Below are 23,898 nucleotides of genomic sequence, written 5' to 3' on the forward strand. Positions count from 1 at the left end.
CGGCACTAGGCACCTTTTACAATTTCCTTGCCCTAACTCCTTTCATCCGAACTGCAACAAAAAGGAAATACAAACGTGCCTCCTGTTCCGCAAATCGCCATTGCAAAATCTAAGCACTTTGTCAAACTAGGCGGGCGGCTTTTAATTTACCTACACATCTAATACACGCAAGCTCTGTGGCCAGAATGCTGTTCACCTGATTCCTCTTACTAAATCCCTCGACACGCCACAAACATATCATCCTCAAGATCTGGATATGTGGCGTCCTCTAGTGTGGCTTTCAAGGAACTTTTTTACCATGATTATGGGATGAGCTTTATTGAACCGTGTTTCCAGGACGATACGATATAGAAACGCCCCTGAGATTCCTTTAAAATAAAAATATAATATGGATATTTCAAAATCACGCATAAGCTTTACGTAATGTTGGTAAAATGGTTTTCCTAGCCGATCCAGCCATCCAGTCAGTGTTCAAAATAAAACAAAATACATCCAAAATTAAATAACTTCTTTTATTCAGAGTCAAATTTGTTTCTACATAAACGTGTTAGAACGAGACGCCGCAACATTAATTGACCATCAGTAATGATGCGCGCCGCTGGACAGTGCTTCAGTGAAGGGCTTGTGAACTTACGCCTTAAGTGCTCGGGCTAACGAGCATAAAGTTTGGAGTTGGGAGTCGCGTATTTTATTTCTATCGCCACGTGACACAACCGGAACTCTAATATTTTTTCCGTGACTCAGAACTCAAAAACATACGCTCGATGGGCCTCAGTTTAAGTAATATATATAGCAGAACATGTAGGTGAGTCACCCCGCCACCTGTACTCAATATCACAGTTTCAGATGTTACATAAGATTGTTTTATACACGGCTGATAGCGGAGTGACGCACCGACGTCGGGTTCCTACAGTAACAGCCCTACTTTAACATTGCTACACTCCAACAAGAAAATTAGACACAATCGTCTATTACATGATTGCTTCTATTAGCAATTTATAAAAAAATCAAGTATACTTTCGCACTTCATGTAATAGATATAATAAGTACACAGTATCCGGATAAGCATGAATTGTTGGCTTCGAAATATCGCCGAATTAGATGAATATAGTATAAAAAGTTAAATTGCTAATACAAGTAATCACATGAATGTGAAATTTAGCGCAAATTGTTTCAACAAGCTCCAACATCAGTCGAGCAAGCCCCGCCCCTTCCCCTCACCTACGAACAAACTACAAGCTGACGTGACCCCACTCGCTTCCATTTGTCACTAAATATCTATTTAAGCCGCGTTTTCATTCGGGGACATTTTGGAAAGATATATCGCCAAACGTTTACGAACATATATCGTTTGATATTTGCCTTATGCATACTACCCGAGAAGGTAGTGTTGTTCAGTGCGGCAGATCACAATGAGACACAGCTTCAGCGAGGCCGATCAACACGCAGGCGGCGCGTGTCAATTTGTCCCGCAGCTCATAGAAGTCACAATCACTTGTTTGCTTCACTTTGCGCAGGAATCGCAAATTTTGTGTGGGTGTGAGAGAGTCACGGGACAATCTTCCCCTAGTAAAAACGCAGCTTAGTCTCTCGCGACTTTTGTAGTTTATCACAAATCTTAAAGACCCAATTGAGTACAAGCCCCTGACCGTCTTGATACGACAACGTATACTTGCTTAAGACGGCTTGTGGTTTAGAAAGTAAGCCAAAAAAAATAAGGAGACTATTTTATGCGCCTACACTGCTTGGTAGGTTTGGAAAGCTGCATTTTTTAACTTTACAGTGAGATCGACTGCAGTAAAATTTTATGAATTGTATATTATTGGTACATATAACAAAGGCTTCAAAGTAAAACATCTCCTGTCCTGATTCTATTGTATTAAGAAATCAGGTAGCATTTGAGAAAAACCACTGAACTATAAAAGACAACAATACAATACGAGTGGGGTTTATTATGTCTCTGTCACACACCTGTAACTAGTTCACATTAAATAATATTTTTTAAAACTTGCCATACTTCAAAAATCACAATTATAACTCAGAAGTAGGTCATGGTTTCATTTTTAAAGATATTTATCGGAAGCTAGTCACATTAACAACAAGAGTGCGACAGAGACAACAAACACAGGAACAGCGCGCTGATTGGTCGGTAGGCGCTATGACGTCACAACTATCCGAAAACACCTAATTTTAATCAATAATCAACAACTCGCCCATCACTAACACTACACGCTTTAATACCAAGTGGAAAAATAATTTTCTGATTACATTCTCCATTCGAATAAACATAACATCCTCCGCAACAACACACGTGGCAAAACAAAATACAAGGCGTGCGCCGCGCGAAACAAATCTGTGTTACAACTACCCTCCATTACTGTCCTTACAGTTTAAATAATTTTACGCGTTCATATGAATCTGACCAATGATTTATATCGTCACAATTGAAACAGTGATGATGATGATAATCATGACAAGATTTTCATCGACTGTTAACTATATTTGTATTAATTAAAATATTTGGTAACTTGAGAAGTGTACACAAATCCATTTCACGCAACGTTTCGCGTCGAGAATATACAAAAACAATACGACAGTCCGATCGAATGTTCGATCCGATCCGACAATCGTATTGCCGTCCCCGACGATATCTCTAATATCCTATCCCCGTACGCTTATAAGAACACTTCATAAAACAGCTTCTCTTTATATACTACACAATTTACACATTTATATTATGGTTTACATATTTTATACACAGCGATAATAATTGTTTTTTTTTCATAGTCTTTATTAATATATAATCTATAGTCCGAACAGCTAAATATTGTCGCTTAGGTGCAATTACACAGACACTGAATGGTCCTTGATGTCACAATACTCGAAAATAACCTACTCGTTTGGTGATTAAAAACAAAAATTAACATTTCGCAACAACTGCTGCCATTATACAGAGCAAACATCGGATATTTCTCTAAGTAACATCTAAGAACACTATTCCAAAGTAAACTATGAAAAAATAATTAATAACAATAAAAAAAAGAGCACAGTGCACCTCTACGTTGATTCATGAAGAGATGATGAATTCAAACTAAAGGAGAAAAAACATGAAAACAAATAAATCTATAAATGCCGACAACTCTGTCTTTTGTCTGGAATGACACTAGGAAACACTATCGAAAATACAACAATGAAAATTGTCCGCGTGACGTAGAATTTTCATAAAATTTTCGAAAAAAAAACCCGATAAAAATGTATGTCCATTCTTATCCCTTATAGGATTACATTTATGGCGAGATAAAACGCGGAAGAGAACCACGAAAATAGAAAAATGGATGAGACGAGAAACACAAATAAATGGATGGTTTAAAACTGTGAAAAATGAAAAACTTATAATCCGAGTTATACGAAAACGCACTCAGTGAAGAAAGTATAGCAGCTAATAATGATATTTACATAAATTATTGAAAGTATCTTAAGTATTGTTTTACGTTATTTTTCTATGGCATTGGAAATTTTGTGACTCGTTCCACGGCTGCACAATTATACCATATTGCTTATTAGGAAGACATGTTTGGAAAAGATAAAATAATTTTAAATAAATAATAAACAAACAAGTGTGGCACTACTACAGCCCGGCAGATGTGAAACATCTCAATTTATTATTTACATTTAAGCTCTCATTCGCCCGAGAGTTACAAAAGCGTTGGCGGTTCACACATAAATTATGAAATCCCACAAAGAATATTAAATTCAATGTCTACCGCCCAGTAATTAATATTGAACACAGATCGGTACAATAACTTCGCGATTTCAATACGCTGAAATGAACAAACATAACTCTTGTGCCAATGAGTCTTAATGTTAACTTAAAATTACAACGAATCATCTGTTAGGAATAATAATAAAATGCGAATGTTATTTGAGAGAGGGAAGCGCCGAATCGAGACGTGTTCCCTCCCGATCAAACAAAAATTATATAAATTTACCACGCTCTACTAGTAGTGAGTACTTATAGATTTAACAACAAAATTTTAAAATGAACTCTACAAGTTAGTCTTTATCATTAGGATACAATAGGTTTAGTTTTAGACAAGTGCACAACATATGATGCTAGCCGCGGCAGAAAGCGAGAACACAACGATTATGTCGTCTCCGATGACAGGCAGCTTACATATTTCTGGAAAACAAAACAATATATCAATTCACATTTGTTTATTGAAGTGATAACTTCTTATTAGAGGGTAAACCGCTTCGTAATGTAACGCGTTACGGCGCCAGTCTGTCTGACTTACTTTTCTCTCATGCATACGGCAGCGGTAGGTAAGTAAATAATGATGCTAATAATAATAATAAAACATTTTATTAATTTAAAATCTTTCCTTGCATTATCTTATTAATATACATAAAATTATGTAATAAAACCTAAGCTTTTCTAATCTTAAACAATTTCAATATTAAAGAGTTTAAGTAAGGTTTGTTTAAGTTTTTATTTCTGTCAGGCGTTCCGAGACGCATACGTTTGTATTATACAATATTATTTCTGTAATATACTACGAGTAGTAAATCAACTTAGCCGCTACAAGGAGAGCAGCGTCCTCTTCTTGCACGCAACTATTGTAGTTGTACTTGTTCACTCGATTGCGTATCGGTACTCGAATTTGGTGGTGGAGTATCAGATCAAGTTGGTATACGTACTAATATCGCATGGAAAGACGTCGCGAAGTGGCGACTTCGTGGTATAGGAGTTAATAGTAAAATGTCATGTAACGATATCGTACCTACCTGGTCCAGTGGTGCGAGTGTGTGGGGGGCGCGGGGCTCGCGTGCGACTGGGTGGCGACTCTCTGCACGACCTGGACATGATTATATGATGCTGTAGTACAATATATAATGATATTCTACAAAATATACTGTGGCCAACAGTTTATTGTTGTTAAAAAATTTACGGTTTAGTTAGAAGAATTGCGAAAACGTTAATCCGATTGCTACCAAACATCACAATATCACTTGTAACCTGGCTAATCTCAAGATTGCCTGATATATACATCAAAATCGGTCCAGACGTTTGAGGATGCATAGGAAATCTACATATAAATACTTTTTGCCCTGTGTTTCCTCGGGGTATAAAAATAATAGGGAAGTGTCGTAAGATGCGACTAAAGGCATTTACCAGTGGGGGGCTGCTTTGCTTTGATCTAACAGGATGCTGGTTAGATTATGGGTACCACAACGGCGCCTATTTCCGCCGGGAAGAAGTAGTGTGTAAGCAATATTGTGTTTCAATCTGAAGAGCGCCGTAGATATATTACTAGGCCAATAAGACACAACAAGTTATGCCCCCACCTGCTGCACGAAGGCCCTCGTGATGTGCGGCGCGCCCCGCTCGGCCGACTCGAACGCTCTTGTGTTTCAATCTGAAGAGCGCCGGAGCTATATATATTACTAGGCCAATAAGACACAACAAGTTATGCCCCCACCTGCTGCACGAAGGCCCTCGTGATGTGCGGCGCGCCCCGCTCGGCCGACTCGAACGCTCTTGTGTTTCAATCTGAAGAGCGCCGGAGCTATATATATTACTAGGCCAATAAGACACAACAAGTTATGCCCCCACCTGCTGCACGAAGGCCCTCGTGATGTGCGGCGCGCCCCGCTCGGCCGACTCGAACGCTCTTGTGTTTCAATCTGAAGAGCGCCGGAGCTATATATATTACTAGGCCAATAAGACACAACAAGTTATGCCCCCACCTGCTGCACGAAGGCCCTCGTGATGTGCGGCGCGCCCCGCTCGGCCGACTCGAACGCTCTTGTGTTTCAATCTGAAGAGCGCCGGAGCTATATATATTACTAGGCCAATAAGACACAACAAGTTATGCCCCCACCTGCTGCACGAAGGCCCTCGTGATGTGCGGCGCGCCCCGCTCGGCCGACTCGAACGCTCTTGTGTTTCAATCTGAAGAGCGCCGGAGCTATATATATTACTAGGCCAATAAGACACAACAAGTTATGCCCCCACCTGCTGCACGAAGGCCCTCGTGATGTGCGGCGCGCCCCGCTCGGCCGACTCGAACGCTCTTGTGTTTCAATCTGAAGAGCGCCGGAGCTATATATATTACTAGGCCAATAAGACACAACAAGTTATGCCCCCACCTGCTGCACGAAGGCCCTCGTGATGTGCGGCGCGCCCCGCTCGGCCGACTCGAACGCTCTTGTGTTTCAATCTGAAGAGCGCCGGAGCTATATATATTACTAGGCCAATAAGACACAACAAGTTATGCCCCCACCTGCTGCACGAAGGCCCTCGTGATGTGCGGCGCGCCCCGCTCGGCCGACTCGAACGCTCTTGTGTTTCAATCTGAAGAGCGCCGGAGCTATATATATTACTAGGCCAATAAGACACAACAAGTTATGCCCCCACCTGCTGCACGAAGGCCCTCGTGATGTGCGGCGCGCCCCGCTCGGCCGACTCGAACGCTCTTGTGTTTCAATCTGAAGAGCGCCGGAGCTATATATATTACTAGGCCAATAAGACACAACAAGTTATGCCCCCACCTGCTGCACGAAGGCCCTCGTGATGTGCGGCGCGCCCCGCTCGGCCGACTCGAACGCTCTTGTGTTTCAATCTGAAGAGCGCCGGAGCTATATATATTACTAGGCCAATAAGACACAACAAGTTATGCCCCCACCTGCTGCACGAAGGCCCTCGTGATGTGCGGCGCGCCCCGCTCGGCCGACTCGAACGCTCTTGTGTTTCAATCTGAAGAGCGCCGGAGCTATATATATTACTAGGCCAATAAGACACAACAAGTTATGCCCCCACCTGCTGCACGAAGGCCCTCGTGATGTGCGGCGCGCCCCGCTCGGCCGACTCGAACGCTCTTGTGTTTCAATCTGAAGAGCGCCGGAGCTATATATATTACTAGGCCAATAAGACACAACAAGTTATGCCCCCACCTGCTGCACGAAGGCCCTCGTGATGTGCGGCGCGCCCCGCTCGGCCGACTCGAACGCTCTTGTGTTTCAATCTGAAGAGCGCCGGAGCTATATATATTACTAGGCCAATAAGACACAACAAGTTATGCCCCCACCTGCTGCACGAAGGCCCTCGTGATGTGCGGCGCGCCCCGCTCGGCCGACTCGAACGCTCTTGTGTTTCAATCTGAAGAGCGCCGGAGCTATATATATTACTAGGCCAATAAGACACAACAAGTTATGCCCCCACCTGCTGCACGAAGGCCCTCGTGATGTGCGGCGCGCCCCGCTCGGCCGACTCGAACGCTCTTGTGTTTCAATCTGAAGAGCGCCGGAGCTATATATATTACTAGGCCAATAAGACACAACAAGTTATGCCCCCACCTGCTGCACGAAGGCCCTCGTGATGTGCGGCGCGCCCCGCTCGGCCGACTCGAACGCTCTTGTGTTTCAATCTGAAGAGCGCCGGAGCTATATATATTACTAGGCCAATAAGACACAACAAGTTATGCCCCCACCTGCTGCACGAAGGCCCTCGTGATGTGCGGCGCGCCCCGCTCGGCCGACTCGAACGCTCTTGTGTTTCAATCTGAAGAGCGCCGGAGCTATATATATTACTAGGCCAATAAGACACAACAAGTTATGCCCCCACCTGCTGCACGAAGGCCCTCGTGATGTGCGGCGCGCCCCGCTCGGCCGACTCGAACGCTCTTGTGTTTCAATCTGAAGAGCGCCGGAGCTATATATATTACTAGGCCAATAAGACACAACAAGTTATGCCCCCACCTGCTGCACGAAGGCCCTCGTGATGTGCGGCGCGCCCCGCTCGGCCGACTCGAACGCTCTTGTGTTTCAATCTGAAGAGCGCCGGAGCTATATATATTACTAGGCCAATAAGACACAACAAGTTATGCCCCCACCTGCTGCACGAAGGCCCTCGTGATGTGCGGCGCGCCCCGCTCGGCCGACTCGAACGCTCTTGTGTTTCAATCTGAAGAGCGCCGGAGCTATATATATTACTAGGCCAATAAGACACAACAAGTTATGCCCCCACCTGCTGCACGAAGGCCCTCGTGATGTGCGGCGCGCCCCGCTCGGCCGACTCGAACGCTCTTGTGTTTCAATCTGAAGAGCGCCGGAGCTATATATATTACTAGGCCAATAAGACACAACAAGTTATGCCCCCACCTGCTGCACGAAGGCCCTCGTGATGTGCGGCGCGCCCCGCTCGGCCGACTCGAACGCTCTTGTGTTTCAATCTGAAGAGCGCCGGAGCTATATATATTACTAGGCCAATAAGACACAACAAGTTATGCCCCCACCTGCTGCACGAAGGCCCTCGTGATGTGCGGCGCGCCCCGCTCGGCCGACTCGAACGCTCTTGTGTTTCAATCTGAAGAGCGCCGGAGCTATATATATTACTAGGCCAATAAGACACAACAAGTTATGCCCCCACCTGCTGCACGAAGGCCCTCGTGATGTGCGGCGCGCCCCGCTCGGCCGACTCGAACGCTCTTGTGTTTCAATCTGAAGAGCGCCGGAGCTATATATATTACTAGGCCAATAAGACACAACAAGTTATGCCCCCACCTGCTGCACGAAGGCCCTCGTGATGTGCGGCGCGCCCCGCTCGGCCGACTCGAACGCTCTTGTGTTTCAATCTGAAGAGCGCCGGAGCTATATATATTACTAGGCCAATAAGACACAACAAGTTATGCCCCCACCTGCTGCACGAAGGCCCTCGTGATGTGCGGCGCGCCCCGCTCGGCCGACTCGAACGCTCTTGTGTTTCAATCTGAAGAGCGCCGGAGCTATATATATTACTAGGCCAATAAGACACAACAAGTTATGCCCCCACCTGCTGCACGAAGGCCCTCGTGATGTGCGGCGCGCCCCGCTCGGCCGACTCGAACGCTCGCCGCACGTCCTCGATGGCGGCCGCCGCGCCCGCGCCGTGCTTGCGGGACAGCTGCCGGGACACAATATTAATATGTATAGATTACGTGACACGACGATTGTCCGCGATGGACTCCTAAAATAATGAACGGATTTTAATGGGGATTACTTCATGGAGTAAACTTTACTCCAACTTGAGAGATAGGATAGTTTTCATTTCAATATAATTTTGTGTATAAATTCCCTCTATGAGAGAATGAGAATATTTTCTATGGAAAAATTTATTGACACACGGTTGGAAAGTTCTGCTGTGAAACAATTTCATTATAACATCAGGGAGCAAACTTTACAAAATAATTTTTGATGTTATGTAATTTTATTGACCAATTCATTAAAAACAGTATTTTATTTATTATGTACAGAACAACGTCTGTCGCGTCATCTAGTATAATAAAAACTACGCAATCACTTTTAGAAGGATCTTGCGGGGCCTTAAAAGAAGGGAAAAGAAACACATCGCTGACAAATAAGTATTACATCCTTTTTCTCCGTAAAAAAAATGAATTTTAGTCTTTCAAGTAGCAAACTGCACTGAAGAATAATAATAATCGTCTCAACTATTATCATCCTAAAAAACAAGCGATTTAACAAGATCGAAACATGTTAACCACAAGAAATATGAAATTGAAATGCTTTTGGATATGCTAAGCAACAGTTGAACCCACAACTTTAGTTTTCCATGTTGCCTTTTCATGCCTTTGTACGTCTATCAATAACTCAAGTCTTCTGACGTCGTGACACACTCTAAGAAACATTGCCCAATTATTGCGCCTGAAATGCAGCTGCTGAGATAAAGAATTATACTTTTAATATTTCCCTAAATATAATAACAATCAACGTCCAAAAAACTGACACTTGTGACACAACTAATCGTAAAAATTGAAATAATATGGCATCCTTTTAATACAATGTTTATCATAAATACAAATACTATAAAAAATAGCACAAAATTTCGTTAACTTAACAGTTAAAACAATGACATCATACGTACACAACTATGCGAAATAATATAATTCTTTTCAAGGCAAAAGGAAGATGCCCTATCCCGAATATCATATCCATGATACCGCAGGGCCAACAATGTCCAAAAATATTTTGATACAATATCAAGTTGCGCAAAACAGGGAGGTGTAGAACTTTAATATCACGAGAAGGAAAAGATCCACTTCAAGCAACTGTGAAATAAGTTATAGGAAGAGCATAATTTTTAACAGTTAAAAATAAAGATTAAAACTTATAATTAAATGAATAATTATATCTGGATTGATACACAATATAAAGTACAAAATAGATTGAAATAGGAATTAAAATTAAGTTAAATCAAATGTGTACGTACCTCATTTAGCAGTGGATATATTAGTTGTTGTAGATAGGCGTGACGTCTCACTTTGTTCTCATCGTTGTTGGCTCCTCTGTGGTCAAGCGGTGACGCCTGAAGCAAGAGACAGTACAAATATAGAATCACATACTTCTTTAGAGGGAGAATTGTTCCACTTAAAGTTGAGAAATTCCTGAGCGCCTGAATGGACGCACGCACACATACACATATTAACGTAGCCGCTAAGCAGTCTTGGAGACACAAAACTATTACTAGTTACTAGTGCTACGCCATACGTCACTGAAACTGGTCGCTGTCCAAGTTAAATAAGCTGCGCCACGACGTCGGCGTCGTCAATCTTTTTGTACGTACCAACCCTAGTGCTCCGTCCAGACGTAGGTATAAATTTCAAGGAGAACGCTGAGTTACGCTACTGTTCTTTTATTGTATTGTGGTACCTTCTCTGTGTATCCAAAAATCTGTGTGTCCATTTGAAGGCATAACGCCTTCAAACAAACAGATTTTTGGGTGGATTATGGTGGCACAACAGTAGGAAGTGGGTAAATAAATATCTTGTTTTATTTTAAGCTGACTTGGACGACCATATTATATATCTCAATTTATTCTCATAATTATTGTACTGAAATTTTTTTTTATAAAATAAACAATAAAGTTTATTTTGTTAGCTTCAGCTAAATTAATTTCATACTATTGTGCTACTTTGGCGCCATTTTGGAGAAATTTGACAACCACATGCAACTTTTGCAACTGTATCCTATTTGATATAGTTTTTTATACCTCTATTCTCCTGTAGACCTTGCATGTTGTATTTTTCCATCTGACATTTGTAATTATTTCTGAGCAACCATCTCTAGTTTTACCTTCTATAATACTTCGTTTCTGATAATCACAATATCAGTAACGGTGTTAGCAAATATTTTAGTATTTTCCTATTCTCTATATCAACTTGACAAGTGTACAGAATGCTAAAAAAGGTACTGAATTGTTTATCTTTTTAAAATTTCTGAATAATCAACTTGAATATATATTTATTTTTATAGTAATTGAACATAAAAACTTACAGGTTTATTATAAACAACGCTATCCCTATTCGAAGCGTGCTCATTTCTCTCTTTCCTCTCCTCCCTGTCTCGCTCCACTCTTTCTCTGTCCCTTTCTCTCTCCCGCTCCCTGTCCCTCTCTTTTGTACTTCTCTGCTCAATGGGCGTTGATACAATAGGCGACTGTCTCGTCTGAAATTAAGTTATTATATCATTATAATATTGCATGTATTATTTTAGTTAATATTTGTAGGATAGTCGGCGAGAGTAACGTCAACCCCCAACATAACATGACAATACGTACCGGCTGTTTCTCATGTGTGTTGTTGTTCAGGGGCGGGTCGGGCTCCGTGGGTGAGGAGTCGACGCGAGAGGTGAGCGAGCCGTTTTGTTTGGGAGTCAGCGATGTGGGAGACGGAATAGCTGCGAAATACATATTTAAAAGAGAAACAAATTTAGAGACATCAGATTTTCATAAATGATAGCTAAGAACCATATTAACACATCAGCTTTCAAACTGGAAAACCGTGATTACATCGTTGGTCCATTTGCTTACTAGTTAAAATAACTACAGTCCCCCCCACCCAGAGGGGTGAGGGCATGTGGTGTCTACGGCGTGGGTGCGGGATTTCAACGATCTTTTTGTTGACAACTTTCTGTAGCTAAAATATTGAGATTTTTGAACTGAGCGAAAAAAGAAAATATACAAATTTTGTTAGTGTAAAACAAAGATCTAGAAAAAACATAATAATAATAATATTTGCAAGACGGTTGTAAAATCTCGTATATAAACGGAGAAGATTATTATTAGTGTTTGTTACCTATTGGTTCTCTGTCGGCGGCCGGCGCGAGCGAGAGTCCCCGCGCCCCGCCCCGCACCGTCATGATCCACGGCTCGTCGGCCGAGCTGTCGCCGCGGCTCAGCTCCTCGCTTCAACAGACATCGGAAATGATTCACTGTTACAAGTGTAATGACAACAGAGGCCGAGACGAGCAGGACCTTCAGCTGATGGTATGATGGTTGATACGTTCTTCCCGTTTACTACAGTTGCGGTCGTCGCCTTGAGACATAAGATGTTAAGTCTCATTTGCCCGGCTACTGTGTCCAACGAAACACAGTAATGATTACGATGCAGTAGCATCACGGCAGAAAAGGCGCCGAAAAAGTTAATATAACTATTATATGCATATAGAAATAAAATTGCAGATAATTTTATTCAAAAAACTGTTTAGACCTGAATAGAATAGGCACAGGAAAGTCAGCGGGCCTCATTTTTAATTAAATTTCGTTACAATTGAATTTATTCATTTAATAGTCTGTGGGCGGTTTTGCTTCATGCCAAGATGTGATACAATAATTTAGAAAGTAATTTATGTTACGATATCTTTACCACTCAAACGTTTAACAATTCTTTTAAATAACACATTTTTTATCAGTATTCTAGGATAAGGTAAAATAGGCTTCAATATTTCAATTATATATAATATTTTAATTCAGATCACGAACCTCATCTTCGATTCACAAACCACTCTGATCTACATTTTTAACGTAATGTTAATCAATATAAGTACTATTTCCTATTCCTGCTATCAAAGATAATAATTAATGTACTAAATCTAACTAATTATTATATATGCCTTTATTTTGTATTTCAACCAACTTGGTATCGATGTTTCTCAACTTTGTTTGACTGGCTGCATTCTGGTGTGCAAACTAGTTTACTTATTAGTTGATGTACTTAGTATATACAGAAATAAACGAGACAACTTCGAAATAAGCCCCTATTTTGTAAACATTGTGAAATTTACATTACTAGATAGATAACAACATGCCATTTGATAATTCCATTAGTATTTTAGTGTAGTCTGTAGTTTATTACGGCATGTGGGTATTGGCTTTCGGCTTGAAGGTACAGCTCGCTATCGTATATTTCAAACATTAACATCAGTCTCGCTATAATGGCAATGATAGTTAATAGGAAAGTGATAAAAATTATGAGTACTTTAACTAACAAAAAACAGTAACAGAATGTTTTGTTTATTTTATATTAATCAATTCTTTATGTAAAACTCTAAGAACTAGAATATTAAGTCAGTGATCTCTTGATCAAAGTCATCATCATCAACATTAGCCGGAAGACGTCCAATGCTGGACAAAGACCTCCCTCAAAGATCTTCACGACGATCGGTCCTTCGCTGCCCTCATCCTGCGGATCTCCTCTTTTCTGCTTCGATCTCGCAGGGACACGATCTCGATCGAAGTATTAATTACTAATTAACAATATGTTCGTATACTCACGAATCCGAGTTCTCAGATTCCGTTTCGCTCTCTTCGCTCCGCTGCGCTTTCCATTTCTTATACCTATCTATAAGATCCATTAAATACGAATTCTTTTTGGCCTTTCTTATAAACTGGAATTTCAAAAGCTCCTTTGCCGTCGGTCTCTGAAAATATAAATTATAAAAATTTTATAAACCGTATAACGTCGAAAAATCGCGAGAATTCCAGAAGTACCTACTTATCGGCGTTAAGGAATCTCGACTTTGACAAATCAAGCTGTTTTTAAAATAAGTTGTGTATTCTTTCTTGTTACCTATCTATTCTGTTGGAAAATACTCGAGAATAATCCTGACAGCACGGACCAGTAAAACAATAAGGACTCCGTGTCACCTTACATAACAGTGTAGCACCAAAACAAGCCGATTAGCGTAATACATAGCCCCACGCACACACTTACAATACAGTCCGATAAGCGGCCATTATGAGAATTGTCATCGTCTGTGACAGATTAGTTTGCGTCTCAATAAAATATTTTAAAAATGCCGTCGTGAGTTGTGAAAAAGTGTAAAAACGATACTATATAAGTATTTGTGGCCATATATGTTTATTTAAGGGAGAAAAAATTGTGTAACTAGTATCCCCCGTAACCGCACACACACTAGCATAACGGTGCTTCACTTGCTAATATCACGGCGCGGAGTCCTTTTTTTACTCGTCCGTGCCTGACATGGGTATATACATAGAGGCGCACTTGGTTCCTTGGGGAATTTAGTATCATATAGATAAAGTGAACATTCATGGTGTTACTTATAAAAATCGATACAAGTAATAATGTATTTTTGATGGACAGTAAGGAATGAGTTAGTAGTAGGTACCTCCTACCCACTAGGGAGTATATTACTGAATTATATAAATTATCTGCAGAATTAAACTGGTGTTTTCCTCTATAGTCCTGACACGTAACAAATATTATAATAAAGAGAATATGTGTGTGTTTTTTTTAGGGATTAACTAAAACATTAAGAAAGCTACTTTATTAGGGCCTCGATGTTTTATGTAAAAAAAATAGAGATCCTATGAAAATCTGTGGATCAAGTACTACAAAGCTGTGGAATGAACTTCCTTGTGCGGTGTTTCCGGGACGATACGACATGAGTGCCTTCAAAAAAAGCGCGTACACCTTCCTTAAAGGCCGGCAACGCTCCTGTGACTCCTCTGATGTTGCAAGAGAATGTGAGCGGCGGTGATCACTTAACACCAGGTGACCCGTACGCTCGTTTGTCCTCGTTTTCCATAAAAAAAGAAAATCTCGATAATTTAACCTTAAGTATTCAAACATTTGCCTACACTAGTTATAATTGCACTGCGAAAAGTATTATGATACATTAAATCCGTGTTAAAAGACTTACGTAGATACCTTTACGTTGTAATCGATCAAATGCTTTCCAAGTGAACTCTCGGCAAACTACCCACTTCAGTTTATAATTATCTATTATTTAGTGCCCTTGTTATTTATAAGAAGTGTGTACCAGGAAATGATTTGTACTAAAATATTTTAGCCCATGAAATAATTATTTGTTTTAAGTTCCTTAATAACATTATGTTATTAAGAAATTTAACACTTGAATACGTTATAAGACACAAAGGTCTCCTTTAAGTGTAGCAGAAATGGCTCACCAACTGTACGGAACATCAATATTAACTAAGGCTGGGTTGCTTAACTTTATGAATAACAAACATATTAAAGTACCGGTTAAGTAAAAAATTCGTTGCATTTTACAATTTTTAGAGGACGTCATAATTTTAACTGTTAAACGTAACCGTAAAATTTTCGCCGGTTAAAGCATTCAAATTTAACATAGGAGCTAAATAGCGACCTGTCAATTGTTTGATATATCACTTTTTAACTTTATCGAGGAATGCAACACATTCTGCAGTCTATGTTAAAATCAGCGTTACTGTAAACGTTAAATTTGACTTAAACCTTAACTATAATAGCTAATATGATGCAAACCAGCCTAAGTGTACGTACGAAGCAGTATAACGTAACATCCATTAGCGCGGATAAAAGAAACATCAATCACAAAAGGGTTGACATACATTTTCCGGGTCCTTATTGAGACACGCCTCGACGAACTCTTTGAAAGGCTTCGAGTAACTGCCGGTCAATTGCGGGGGGTTGTTCTTGGGTATCAGGAACAGCACCCTCATGGGGTGGAGCTCGGAGTTGGGCGGCTCGCCCTTGGCCAGTTCGATGGCGGTGATCCCGAGCGACCAGATGTCGGCCTTGCTGTCGTAGCACGACTGTTTGATGACCTCGGGCGCCATCCAGAACGGCGTACCCACGAACGTGTTCCGTTTGCTGGTCGTGTTGGTGAGCTGCCCCGCGACACCTGGAACATTCGACATTCATCTTAGACAAGCTTACAGACTGAGATCCGGACACTTGCCTGGACATGAAAAATACGGAGTCACATTAAATAAATATGTCCATCTATCAGAGACGAAATTGTAGGACTTATTTGTTTGAACAGATTTGATACGGACATGTTTGTAAATATACTTGCCCGTCCATGCCATAAGTCTGTTTGAATCCATAAATCTTATTTGTTGTTGATATAATATTATACAAATTTAGGTGGTCTGCGCAGAAACAGACAAGAACCATGCGTTATTATCCTTTATACAATCTACTATACAATAGTAAGCCTACTTCGTCAAAGAAGCTTTAATATACTTCTTGAATTCTTGCTCAGTGAGTCCTAAAATTAAACACCAAGACCCATGAAAGAGCCCTTAACTCTAGCTAACTTATTAAATGGCACGTACAGTTTATTTTTTCTTCTTTAATTGAAGTATCAACCGATTACTCTCAAAACTGTTTATTCCTCGCAATGTATGTTTATACTTATTTTATTTTATCGCTTTATAAGGTCGGCAATGGTCTTGTGATTCCTCTGGTGTTTGGTGTAAGAGAGCAAGGGCTGCGGTGATCACTTACCATCAGGTGACCCGTATGCTCCATTATTCTCCTCTGTCATAAAAAAAAATCCTCGACTGTTATACGAAAATAACGTTAGCTGATTAACATACTTATTAATGATAATACACTGGCCTTCAAAAGTAAGTATCACACTTTTAAAATTGGGATAGCGTTTTAAGTTCACAAGATATGTTTTCGAAATAAAAAGGACTCCAAAGAGAATTTAATTTTGTACATAAAAACTTTATAGTCGGTAATCTTCTTTTAAGAATTGGCTGAAAAAAAACTTAAAAACAAAACATCAAAGTGGACGTTTCCGAATTACAATTTTACCATTCACATTTTTCTTTCTGTTTTAAATTTTTTTCAAGATCGATGGGTCTTGTTTTAAAAATTTATGCTAAAAAGCACATAACATTTATTTATCATGCCTCTTTCAGTTGAAGAATGTGCTAGGATCATGGCTTTTCTGGAACTAGGCATCAGTATGCGTCGCACTGCAAGAATGGTGGGTGTGACGGTACGAATGGTCCAGAAGGTAAAGCGAAGGTACGAAGAGACTGGACACCATCTGAGGAGACCTTGTAATGGCAGACCCAGGTGTACCAGTGCCCGAGAAGATCGTTATATTATTTCCACTGTGTTAGGAAATCGCCACCAAAATACAGTTGAAGTCCAGCAACAGCTACTTCAGACCCGGAGGGACTACATTAGTGACAGTACTGTGAGAAGAAGACTTGCTGAAGCCCCGAAGACCAGCGAGTGGCCCAAAACTCGAGAGACAGCATCGAGTAGCGAGACTGCGATACACAGGCAGTGGGATGAAGAAGAATGGTCAAGAATTTTCCCTTTACACTTCTCATGGAAGGCGAAGTGTTTACAGGCGACCTGGTGAGCGATACGTTCGAAGCCTGCATCTCAGAAAGAGTCCAATACGGTGGAGGCAGTGTACATGTATGGGCTGGCATATCTTCAGAAGGTCGCACAGAGCTAGTAGCCATAGAAAATGGCACCCTCACTGGGCAAAGATATGCTCAAGAGATTCTCAATGAGTATGCAGGGCCGTATTTAGCAAATATGGGTGATGGATCGATGCTGATGCATGATAATGCCCGGCCACACACGGCTCATATCGTACAAGAGTATATTCAGGAGGTCCGTATCAGCGTAATGGCTTGGCCATCAAGAAGTCCTGATCTCAACCCGATTGAACACGCCTGGGATGAGCTTGGGAGGCTAGTCAGAAATCGCAGACCACCACCTACTACCCTCAGGGCACTAAAGCAGGCCCTGGTAGAAGAATGGGAGAATATTCCCCAACATCGGCTCCAAAACCTAGTGTTCAGTATGCCAAACCGGCTCGAAGCTGTAATCAGAGCTCGAGGAGACAATACCAGTTATTAAAAATTAAATAACATGTAATACATTTTAGTTGTTTTTTTTTACACTAAACTAAAAATGACTATTTTCATTGTTTTATCTTTTTTAAGTTAAAAATTTTACTTATGTATTATTTTAGTTTCTAAGAATTAAAGCCTATAAAATTTGCAACAAAACGTTTTTAATCTTAAATCTCTACCTTCTATAGTTAAGAAAAAAAATAATTTGAAAAGTGTGATACTTACTTTTGCAGGCCAGTGTACTTTTATTTACAGCCACCGAACCCCAAGAGATCTTCACTGTGTCTATCATGGCAAAGAAAAACAACTTCCCATGCTCGCAATATGTGAAGATTGGCCGTTAATTACCGCAAGTAAGCTCGCAGTTAGATTAAAAAAATATATGATAGAACCATTATATATTCTTTGATAGATCTTAAAAGTCCGAGTTGCCCTTGATATAAACGAATTAGTGATTTTATTGATTGAGAGGTTATTCCAGAAAAAAACTGTTTTTTGTGTTTTATTTAAATATTTAAATAAGAAGTATTTCTTACTAAAAATTATTTTATCAACATATCTTATTACTAAAAATTATTTTAACAACATATATTTTCATGCGCAAGTTCAAACAATTTTTTTTTATTTGATTAATTATTCAAATTCCTATCAAATGTCAAATTTTAAACAGATAATTAGACTTACATAGATCGGTCATAAGAAATTTTTAAAACAATCAAAATCAATTAATCTACTCTCTTTCGCGAGTTCATTGATTGAGGTCATTCGATCTTTTAAACGCGTGTTCAAGCTATATTACCTACACCAAAAGTGCCCAAAGAAAAGAATTTAAAAAGTAAACCTGATTTCAATTTTATGGCATACAATATCTGCGATCAATATAACAAAATACTCATTGGAACACAATATTAATAGCATCAACAGTAGGATTTACAATAAAACCCGAGCCGTGTGAAGTGGAGTGCACAATAATTGAACACAATAAAATAGAGTGAACATTGATCGCGCGGAACGCTCAAAGACAACTTCCAGTAACTTTTATCCTGTCAGACAATGAAATAAGTTCACGAGACGCAAATCAAGTAGTTTACAAGTTGCGGATGGGAGACGCTACATTCACGAGCACGGCACACAGAGCGACCGTGTCTCCGGATGGTGCAAATATTGAATGTTGGCGATCAGCCAGTGCGGGATTGATCGACAAAATCGAAGGGTACCGGGGACTTGGATCAACACTCAAATAGTCTTTCAAGTGTTCGTAAACAAATTTGGGCTTTCGTCACTCCTTGTGATCTACAATGTTATTAACGCTCATGCATTACGATTTCTTGTAAAATAAACACATTTACAGTGAGATACAGCCCTCTTCTAAAGTAGAATATAAGCTTTATATAAGCCGACAAGGATTTTGCGCTAGGCTTGGTAACTTTAGATAAAGCTTGTTATGCTACTAATGTACGTAATCCTAGCTTAGTTCAACATCTTGTTATTGCCACTGATGTACTTTATAATATACCTAAATACAACCATGGTTGTGTCATAGAGCGGTAGGAAAAGATTAAGGTCGCTCTTTTCAGGACATCCCTTTACTGATATATGAAGATACAGAAAAATTACTAATAGTGTTAAAATAAACATTATCTATATTTTATTTGTATTAGTGTATAGTGATTACTTTGAAGACATTGTTTACTTATATACATAACTTGTAGATTAATTTATACCTTTTTAATTTATTAAGTTACTCTTTTTTGTGATTATTTAGTTTTAATATAAGCTCTTTACGCCTGAAACACAGGCGTACCTAGTTCAGGCACGGTGTTAACTAGCTTTTAAGTAATACTTGTATTATTATTTTTATTTTGTAATTTAATAGTCTCTTAATAAATTAATTGAATTGAATTGATTATAATATTACTTAAGCCTAGTTCTAATTGTGTTGGAGCTGTTCACTTAAACATGTATTAAATGATAGAAGAAAATATGTTTTCATCGATTATAGTCATATGTTATTATCTCATTGATTAACACACACTAAATTACTTCTTATATCCGTGAAGTTGTAAATCTAATTCAATAAAGAACAATAGCCCATTGAGAGACTACGATATATTATCATCAGCAAAACAAATAGGAATGATGAATGATCTAATATTGTTTATGTATAATATTGGAGCAGTTACAGTATCGAGTTTCGTGCTCGGCTGACTTAATAGCGGAAGAGGCGCGGCTTGCTCTTACAGTACAACACCGGTGATGTCATCTCATAGAAACTTTCCAAATTTATTATTAAAATCACGGTAAGCTTGTCAGAAAGATGGGGTACCATGTAGTGATTTTGGATACTGGGAATTGCCAGAAAAACAATGTTTGAATTAGAGATTTAATTTTAAAATTTATACAACCTAGGTATTAAGTAATATAATTAAAAATGAATACACTAACGATAGTGTATTTGCCAAGATTTGGAGACTATTTGATTTCCCGATATTATATATATAGACCGATTAAAATATGATAAGCTAAAACGAGGTGCTGATTTAATAAATGAACCAATCAGATTTTACTATTCATCCTGTAGTAATTATACAAAGCTTGTGTACGACAGACACTATCGGCCTTACAAATAAAATTGGCATAAAGTTATAACTAAGTAAGAGATTGCTTGTAACTAATTCTAGTAGGCTTCATAAGATACATAATAGCTATAAGGGTAAATGTATACACTTCTATAATAAAGTCCCAGCCACTGTTCAGGCATTATCTATAAATAAATTTAAATGTTTTATAAAAAATGGCTCTGTCGTAAAATAAATAAATAAAAATAAAAATTACTCCACTGCTGAATATCTAAATCTGATCGGACAGCCTGGAACTAGATTGTGATTATTTTATAGCGATAGAAATGACTGTACAATATTGTATATTATTATTGAAAAGAGCGCAAAAAAGAATGCTGGGAGAGTTTTTTGCGCCGCTTCTTCTCTCTCAGAGCGCCATTTGGAAATGACATCAAAAAGAATTCTAAAGGAATAAATTTTGAGAAAATAAATGCCTTTTAAGGCTGCTTGTCATCCGGAAAACTTCAGAATTATCATTGTATTGACAGTGTGTGTTGTCAACGATATTGTAAACATTTTGTTTGTTTATGATTAGTTATAACTTTACAGCAAGTTTATTTGTAAGGCCGTATAGTTATAATTTTTTTAGAACAAATAAGAAAATTAAATGAATACAGATAGAAATAATAAATACAGTAAATTAAAACTCCATGTGACATTAACTATACTCCAGATTAACAATTTATCCTTGACCACAAGTATCTGTTATTAGTTTTTTTAATCAAATGGTCCATACATTCATTGCATGTGAAATAAACACCTCAAACATTTGTTAATAATAGTCAAAATTACTTCACACTTGTAGAACCTTTACTAAAATCGGGAATGATAGTTTCGATTTATTATATATATTGGAACTGCGTCCGCGTGGAATTGAGTTTACTAGTTCTTTTTATGACAGTAATGGACGAGCCGAGCAGAACATTCTGCTGATTGCAATTGATACGCCCTGCCCATTACAATGCAGTGCCGCTCAGGATTATTGAAAAGCTTTTGAGTGGCACTACAATCACCTTGAGACTTACGATATTAAGTCTTACTTGCCCAGTAATTTCACTACGACGCCCTTTAGACCCAAACACAATAGGCGCCTATGTGGTACTGTTACGGGGTGGGTCTCAGTTAAGTTTTTAAAAAAACAATTTTTTATTAATACTTGTTGATTCAGCTCAAAAATTAGTAATTACATATAAGGAGATTATAAGATACAGAAAAAAGTGCGGTCACGACGGGTTTTGGAAACAGACTGACTTGTCCCATACTGTAATAATTAATATCGGTTATTAGTTACTAAGGTGTCGTCAATGCTTAGAGTCAGCAGTTATCCTGCCATAGTGTTGTCTAACTAATGAATCTATAACAGTACCCATAACCTAGCCGGCATCCTGTGCAAATGAGCCTCCCACTGGTATAATCGTTGGAGTGCGAAAATTATGTGACAAATTAATAAGCCTGTTAATAACACTAATAAGAGAATCTTTCGATCTCCAGCATCGCTTCCTGATGCCTGCGGCAATATGAAAAGGCTGCTAGACTTCTGGGACGGTCTGGGCTGGTTAAAGTAAAAAGACGAACGGACACGCACAAATCGTTCTATCCACAAGTTAAGTACGTAAACATTTCAGTCTAACTAGGTAATACAAGAAAAATATGTAAAATTTTAAAAGGTTCATTCTTTTATACACTTTCCACATATCGAATAACACAATAAAAACCCAAAACAGATTAACGCTGAGATAACGCTTTTACACTTAGCTAAGTTTTACATAAGTAAAGTCTGAGCAAAGTCTAAGTACGGTTTATAGATTTTACGAGAAAGCTTTAATTTTTAGAGCTTTGCTGTGTGGTATTTACAAACAATCTGGTTTTAAATAGAATGAACAGCATGATACACAGATACCTTTACACAGAGCAATCAACGCTCAAAATCGAGTCGATGTTTTTATCGAGATATCCGAGGATAGTTCAAGGATTAATTGCATGATAGCTACCACAGAGCACGTACACTTGATCGAATATTGATTTATCAGAGCGATATTACTTCCGCCTGTTAAGACACCAAGAGTACAGAAACTTTCGAATTTCTTTGAAGCATGTAATATTTTTTATATGAGATCTTGCTCATTACAATGCAGTGCCACTCAAAGTTCCTGAAAAACCTAAGATTCTTCACTTCGAGAAAAATGTTAGATCTCATTAGCCCAGTAATTTCACAAATAACTTCACATAAATTCACAATAAAACACAATAATGACTGTACACTACTATTTGACGGCAGAAAAATTTGCCGCACTGGTAATAGATAGGTAATTACTGTCTAGAGCAAACTGCCCTAAATATGCCCTGAACTTCACCGGGGCATAAAGGAATAGCAAAATCCCAGGCCCAAGGGTGTCGTAAGAGGCGACTAAGGCATTTATCAGTGGTAGGCCTTGTTGCACAGGATGGTGATGATGATGGAGGTTGCACGGCTAATTTATGGGTACCACAACGGTGCCTTTTTCTGCCTTGAAGCAGTAATGTGTAAGCATTATTGTGTTTCGGTCTGAAGGTCACCATAGCTAGTGAAATTACTTCGCAAATGGGATGTAACATCTTGTCTCAAGGTGACGAGCGCAGTTGTAGTGCCGCTCAGAATTTTTAGGTTTTTCATGAATCCTGAGCGGCACTACCTTGTAATGGACAGGGCGTATCAATTACCAGATGCTGAAAATTTATATTAAAGGCAATTTTAAGCTATACGGCACGCGACTCCTTAATTTGAATTGTGCAAGTAGACACAAACGTGTAAAAATTAGTAGAATGCAAACTAAGATAATGATAAATTCGTGAAAAACTAATAATAACTTAACGATTGAAGTATATAACTTTCTAATGCTTAGCAATACGACTAATAGTGGTACGATAAATTAATGTTAGATTCATTATTATTGCGTTTATTTACTCTTTAAAAGAGAAAGCAAACATGACATTTTTATGGAAAAGGAGGACAAACGAGCGTACGTGTCACCTGGTGTTAAGTGATCACCGTCGCCCACATTCTCTGACAAGGAAGTAGGGACTGTTAATAATTTAATAACAATAGAATTACCTTCTTACACATTCGCCTTAACAGTTGTCGTTAATGAAAGCGTAACAATGCAGCGTTAATAAAGGATAAAAAATAAAATTTAAGAAAAAAATACAACTGACTTAAATATAAAAAAAATGATACTTCACACTCTAATAATGACAAAGAAGATGAAGTTAATAATGTTTGAACCCGGATATAAAACAATATGAAAATTTTATGAAGATAATTAAACG

The 23,898-nt window shown here is 39.1% G+C and overlaps 1 protein-coding gene across 3 annotated transcripts in view; it reads right to left on the minus strand.

Moving 5' to 3' along the window:
- Positions 1-1,861: 1,861 nt before the first annotated feature.
- The window catches only part of LOC126979967 (serine/threonine-protein kinase 26), a 127,611-nt gene continuing 105,574 nt past the window's right edge, over positions 1,862-23,898 (minus strand). For 2 of the 3 annotated variants that reach the window (XM_050829574.1, XM_050829571.1), the window contains exons 4-12: positions 15,689-15,981; positions 13,607-13,752; positions 12,129-12,238; positions 11,612-11,730; positions 11,329-11,499; positions 10,265-10,360; positions 8,831-8,941; positions 4,786-4,856; positions 1,862-4,180 (exon numbers count right to left, since the gene is read on the minus strand). In XM_050829574.1, coding sequence (XP_050685531.1) covers positions 4,171-4,180; positions 4,786-4,856; positions 8,831-8,941; positions 10,265-10,360; positions 11,329-11,499; positions 11,612-11,730; positions 12,129-12,238; positions 13,607-13,752; positions 15,689-15,981 — 1,127 coding nt within the window. In that variant the 3' untranslated portion in view covers positions 1,862-4,170. Of the gene's footprint in view, positions 4,181-4,781; positions 4,857-8,830; positions 8,942-10,264; positions 10,361-11,328; positions 11,500-11,611; positions 11,731-12,128; positions 12,239-13,606; positions 13,753-15,688; positions 15,982-23,898 lie in introns of all 3 variants that reach the window. The other variant, XM_050829572.1, reaches the window with a different exon arrangement.

This window comes from Leptidea sinapis, chromosome 4, assembly GCF_905404315.1.
Source record: "Leptidea sinapis chromosome 4, ilLepSina1.1, whole genome shotgun sequence".
Classification (NCBI taxonomy): Eukaryota; Metazoa; Arthropoda; class Insecta; order Lepidoptera; family Pieridae; genus Leptidea; species Leptidea sinapis.